Source organism: Elgaria multicarinata, chromosome 13 (assembly GCF_023053635.1).
Source record: "Elgaria multicarinata webbii isolate HBS135686 ecotype San Diego chromosome 13, rElgMul1.1.pri, whole genome shotgun sequence".
Classification (NCBI taxonomy): Eukaryota; Metazoa; Chordata; class Lepidosauria; order Squamata; family Anguidae; genus Elgaria; species Elgaria multicarinata.
The window spans coordinates 25,318,209-25,324,208 of NC_086183.1; the positions used below are offsets into that span (position 1 = coordinate 25,318,209).

At 51.7% G+C, this 6,000-nt stretch overlaps 1 protein-coding gene across 1 annotated transcript in view; it reads right to left on the minus strand.

The window, feature by feature from the left end:
• Positions 1-5,518, minus strand: part of IGLON5 (IgLON family member 5) — a 105,924-nt gene extending 100,406 nt beyond the window's left edge. Inside the window, exon 1 of the mRNA XM_063140072.1 lies at positions 5,302-5,518. Coding sequence (XP_062996142.1) covers positions 5,302-5,467 — 166 coding nt within the window. The 5' untranslated portion in view covers positions 5,468-5,518. The remainder of the gene's footprint in view (positions 1-5,301) is intronic.
• Positions 5,519-6,000: the final 482 nt, after the last annotated feature.

Here is a 6,000-nt window from a genome sequence, read left to right on the forward strand (position 1 = left end):
AGAGGGCAAAATCTTGAGGGCAGGACTAATTCTAATGAGCAACTTTGTGGTGTATTGGTTAGAGTGCTAGACTGGGACTGAGGAAACCCAGGGTAAGATCCAACATAAGTCCTCCATAGAGTAGGCCCATTGAAATCAGTGGGACCTAAATTAGGTCTGCTCTAAACAGGAATTATGTTGGATTTAACCTCAAGGTGCTAGTCCTCAACTCAGCCATGAAGTTGGCTTTGGGCCAGTCACCAACTCTCAACAGGGTTGTTGTGAGGATAAAATGGAAGGGAGGAGGATTATGTACACCACCTTGGGCTCCTTGGAGGAAAAGTTGGGATATAAATGTAATAAGCAAACAGACAATGGGCTTAAGTTATAGGAGGGTAGATTTCAGGTGAACATTGGGAGAAACGTATTGCTAGTAGGGGTGTGCACGGACCCCCCAATCCGCTTCGTGACCCGATCTGGAAAATCCGGATCGGGCCTGATCCTCTTCGCGCTGCTCCACCCGTCTCCCGCTCCGCTCTGCGGAGCGAGATCTGGCTTTGCCACCGTCACTATATCGACGGTGCCGCCGCCAGAGAAACCACCCACCCACCCCGCCCCCTTACCTTCCTCCGTCGCAGATTCAATTGAGGCCCCGGTTGAAGCCGGAAGAGGCCTTGGCCTTCACTAATTGCTAGTAAGAGCAGTTTGACAATGGAACTGATTACCCAGAGGGGTGCTGGGCTCAACCTCACTGGAGGTTTTCTTGCAGAACTTGGACAGTCATCTGTTGGGAATGTTCTTAGTCTGGATTGCTGGCATCGAGCAGCTGGATAGACCAGTTGTCCTGCAAGCCATCCTCCAGCTCTATGGTTCTATGACCTATTAGCCATGTTGGCTTTATGGAACCTCCATGATCAGTGAGAGTATACCCCTCAGTGTCAGATACTGAAGATAAAACAAACACAATTGAGGAGGATTGTTAGAGGATGGCCAAAAGATGGCCAACAGAGAGTGGCCCTCTCTGCTAGGCCCTGCTGGTTCAATTTTCCAAAGGCATCTGGCTGGCTTGTGTTGGAAACAGAACACTAGGCAAGACAAATCCTTGGTCTCATCCCAGGTTATGCTCTGGATTCTTTGAAGAAGATACAAACCTAGCCCTCTTCCTCCTCATTGTGGATTCCCTCCAGGCTGATGGCTGGTGCGGATGGACCAACATGGGGATGTGAGTCCCCGTCATGAAGGGGTGGTTGTTACTTGGAGGGGGAGGCTTGTTTGGTATGGGCTCTGGAGGTCCCACTTTGGGGGGAGCTGAAATGGCTCAGGGATGCTGTGGCCTGGGTTGATTTCCAGCAGGATGGCCACTTACGGATTGCCAAAAAAGAGGAAATGCATCACCAAAAAGGGGGTAAAAGAGATCACCAATTTGCTTAACATTTACATATGCAGATGTGGAAACAAATACTATAATTCAAATCAAAATACAACACATCTCGCTAACGTGTGGAAGACTGTGACCAGGCGAAGTAGATGCCTGCCTGCTCTATCCGCTGTCCCAGTGCTAACCAACGGATGCATAACTTCAGCGCCCAGACCTGGACTGGGCAACCATTGATTATAGAGGATGCCTTCAGAAGAGGATAAGTCCTAGCAGTGGAGAATAGTGGCTGTGGATCTTCTCTGGCTTTCAGTCAAGCGAGTCAGAACTCCGAAGGATAGATTTGCACAGAACCTATAGGCAGGGCCCAGTGAAGTCCCAGAATGTGTTCAGCACCTTGGAGAGCTCCTTTAGCCTCCTGGCTGGTTTTGACTGAAAACCAGAGTAGACTCAAGCCATTTCTACACCTGCCTTTTCCCCCTGGGATTGTCCTGGGATCATCCCTGTGCATCCAAATGACACACAGCGGATCCCGGGAGCAGGCAGGGACGATCCCTCAATTTGCCTGGGATAATCCCTAGGTGTAGAAAGGGACTCACTCCCCCATCGACATAGGAACCACCAGCCTCCACTGCAAAAAAAGGGTACAGAGCGACTGTGGTTTTCCAGCACCTCTCCCTCTGGTGCCGCTGCTCTGATGGATTTGGCCAACCCCTCTGAGCTCTGGTGGGGGGCCCTGACAGCTGGCCTACTCCACAGCTATCCCTGCTTTCAGCCTCCATTGATAATGCTGATGGCTATTGTGATCATTCTTAGCAGCAACAGCAATAGGAGGAGTGCAGCGAAGCTCAGGTTTTGCATTCAGTTGCATGCCAGACGTTTCTGGCTGCAGGAACTTATAGGATCACAGGAAGCTTGGCCTATACCAGGTCAAACAATTGATCTCTACAGCCTGGCATTCTCCATGTGAACTGGTTGTGGCTCTCCACCTCCCATCTCTGCCACCTGATCCTTTAAATTGCACATGCTCAGGATTGGAACCAGGACCTTGTGAAGGGTCCCATGCAGGGTCTCTACCACTAAGCGATGCCCCCTCCCCAAATCATAAAGGACCTTAGGTGCAGAGTCTGAGAAAGACCCTACCTTCAGAAGCCCTGGAAAGCCATCTGCAGTCAGAGTGTCCCTGGTCTGATTTTCAAAAAAGAAAGAAAACTCATCCCATCACATTGATACTGATCCCACGAGTCCATGAGCCACACTGCCACAAGAACCACTTGATATGCCCACCCCCAAAGCTGCCAATCATGTGCATATCAAAGCTCACCAACCCTCCAGCTCTGCCAATGAAATGGCCCTTTCCAGTGACACCACCACTGTGACGCCAACCCTAAGTGGATGGTTGGCGATGCCACACTACCAGCCAATGAGAACGCTCCTCTCAAAAGGAGGCCAGGTGAGAGCACTTGCTGCCCACAGACAAGGCCCACAGTTTGGTAGCTTACGGGGCTCTTGAAAGAAAAAGAAGGGGGGAAAGCAGTACTAGCAAGCTTACTCAAGTGCTCCAGAAAGCTAGCTGTGTAGTCTCTTTGTAGCACCCCAAACATAAATGATGACCAAGAATCCCGTGGCATCTTGAAGATGAACAAATACATCGCTGGATGCATCCGATGAAGGAGGTGCTAGTTAACTAAAGCTGATGCCACCGCAAATGTGTTCATCTTTAAGATGACACAGGTCTCATGGTTGTCATTTTTATTTTTTATTTTTGCTTTAGGGTATTTGTTTTTAAGATGTTTGTGCTATGTGTGCCAATCAGGCAGACTTCTGCTAATTCCATCAACTGACCAATACTAATAAGGAAACTTCAGTGCAGGAATGAAGATGACATGATCGAACAAATGGGACTCATGAAAATCTTACCAATACCAATGCTTCCTGTCACACCAACTTCTGGAAAGAGGAAGGGAGAGGGAGGGAGAGGGAGAGAGAGAGTTCTCCCTCCCTCCACCTCTCTGTCTCTTTTACACACACACACACACACACACACACCCCTAGAACTCCTGGTTACTCAATTAAATTGTTTGGCAGTTGATTCAGGAAAGACAAAATAAAGTAACACATAATTAATTTATGGAATGCACCACCACAGGATATGATGTCTGCTGTCTTAGATGAATTTTAAGAAGGGATTAAAGCTGTTGATGGCAGTTGGCCCTGAGAGCAAAATGGAGCCTTCCCCTTCAGGGGCAGTATACCTTCAAATGCCAGATGCTGGGACAATAACAGGAGATGTCCTGCCTCTGTTGGAAATAATGCCCATTACTAGGCCACTTTGGTCAGATCCAACAGGGTTCTTCTTAGCATGTCCTGAAGCCAAGAAAGCCATCCGTGGCTCACCAAACCACCTGCCCTACTGTTAGCACCGTTGTCAACACCACAAAGACACGCAAACCACATCAGCAACACTATAAGCCCTTATAATCGAACCATCTCCATCAGTGCCAACAACCGCACCAAAAATGACAGAACTGGCCTCTGTGATGCTACTGGCAGCACCTTGGTTGAGTTGGGTCAATGTCCATGATACCCACATGTGCTCCCCATGGCAGCCCAAGGCATGGAGTGATGGGGCCGGGCAGGTGGCTGGGATGACCATGTGCCAAAGATGAGAACAGAGGGCATGAACCCAAGCAGGTGGGATCCCTGTGCTGTTTGATTTGGAAATAAGTCCTGCAGTGTTCAACGGGACCTGCTTCCAGGTAAGTGTGCAGAAGGGTTGCAGGTTCGCTTTCCCCAAGTGAGCATTGCGATCATGCTCCCCTCTGCGCATCTCTGTGTGTCTCTCACCTTCTGAAGCTTCCATCTATCCTTTGGGTCCCTCTATGCCTCTATAAATATTCTGGTCATCATCACAACCACCATTACCTATATCATCATCTCTCCTCAATCCCCCCCCCTCTTTCTCTCTCTCACACACACACTACACAAGTACCCTTTTGACTGTTATCCCTACATAAACAAATGTAGCCATCCAGCAATTAACAGACATACAAACCTCTCATTCATGGACCATGGTCTCCCTTTTGCTCTCTCCTATATGTCCATCCCTCCATCCCTCCACATAAGATGTACACATACCCGCCTGTTTCTCTCCGGATCTACACAGTGTGCCCTGTGTTTCTCCACTGTACAAGCCTTTGCAGTTCTTTAGGCAGCTTGCTCTTAAGTCTCTCCCCCGCCCCACCCCCCACCCCCCACCCCCTGGTTTCAGCTAGCAACCCGTGGCAGGAACATGAGTGCAAATTCAGTAAGCGAACAGCACCGGTGTGCATACATAGCTCTCCGTGAAAGGAAATGCCCAGTAAGCATTTAGACAGAAAATGAACGGCACAGAAGAGAGCGAGCCGGATGTTCGTAAGGAGGTGGCAAAATTGTGCATTCGTACAGCACGCATGCAGTTGTTGTGACGCCTCGGTGGGGTGGGGTGGGGGGGAACTGGGTTTCCATGGCATGCATCCGTGACACCAAAACCAGGACACAAATGTGTACACCGGAGAGAGAAGAGGAGGGGTAGCGCACGCACACAGACACACACGCCTGTACTTGGGACAACTCCAGAAGTGAAACGCCTCGAGTACCTTGGTGGAACGCGCACCAAAATGCCAGAATGGTGCCACAGAGAGGCACAGCCACGTACATCTGTGGCATCCGGCAGTCTGCAGAGAAACCCGCACAGGGGTGAGATGGTGCCATCGCGGTGGCGTGCCACAACAGCCGTGTCTCCCAGCGGTGCGCGTACCCACGCACCCCCATACGCGCGCACAGGTACGCATTGGGTATTCCGTCCGCGCACTCCTTCTCTCCCAGCTCAGCTTCCCCCCCTCCCCGCTCCATCCCGCATCACCACCACTAGCAGCAACAGCAGCAGCCGAGCTGGTATGCAGTACCTTGGTAGAGGAACAGCATCCCCATCCTGGAGAGGAGTGCGCCCAGCGCTACGCAGTGCATGTCTCTCGCTGGTCCTGGGTGCCGGCCGGGGAAACGCTGCAGCAGCTGGAGGGGGAGAGCGAGACACAGGGAGCGATGGAGGAAGGTACAGGCTGGTGCTCGCATTCAACCCGCCAGCCTTGCTGCATCTCATAAGAGGGGGTGTATTGTGGAGGAAGAGGGAGGGAGGGGGGGGGGGGAGAAAGCCACAGAAGGGGTTGAAAATTCTGATAGACAGCTGGGCAGAGATGAGGGACGTGCCAGGGAGGGCCAATCAGGAGATGGGCTAACTGGGAAAAGGGCCGGGCATGCAAATGAACGAGAGCAGGGCCCACCAATGGGGGCGAGGGAGAGGGGGCTGGTGGGAGGGGCCGGGGAGGGGGCAGCTGATTTATGAGGGGCTCTTTGTTACTGCAGCAATGCTGGGGAAGAGGACGGGGGGGGGAGGAGGAAGTAGAACACCCCACCACACACGCACACACACGATCAGGGAAACCCAGAGAGATCCCAGCTTGGCCGGTCGCTTTCCTTCCCTCCCCCCTCCTAGTCGCCCTCCTCCGGCTTTCCCCGAGAAGATCATCATCTGTGGGTCTCCCAAGGGGGAGGACGGGGAATTAACCCATGCGGTCCGTTGCTCAATACCCCCCCCTTCTTCCAAT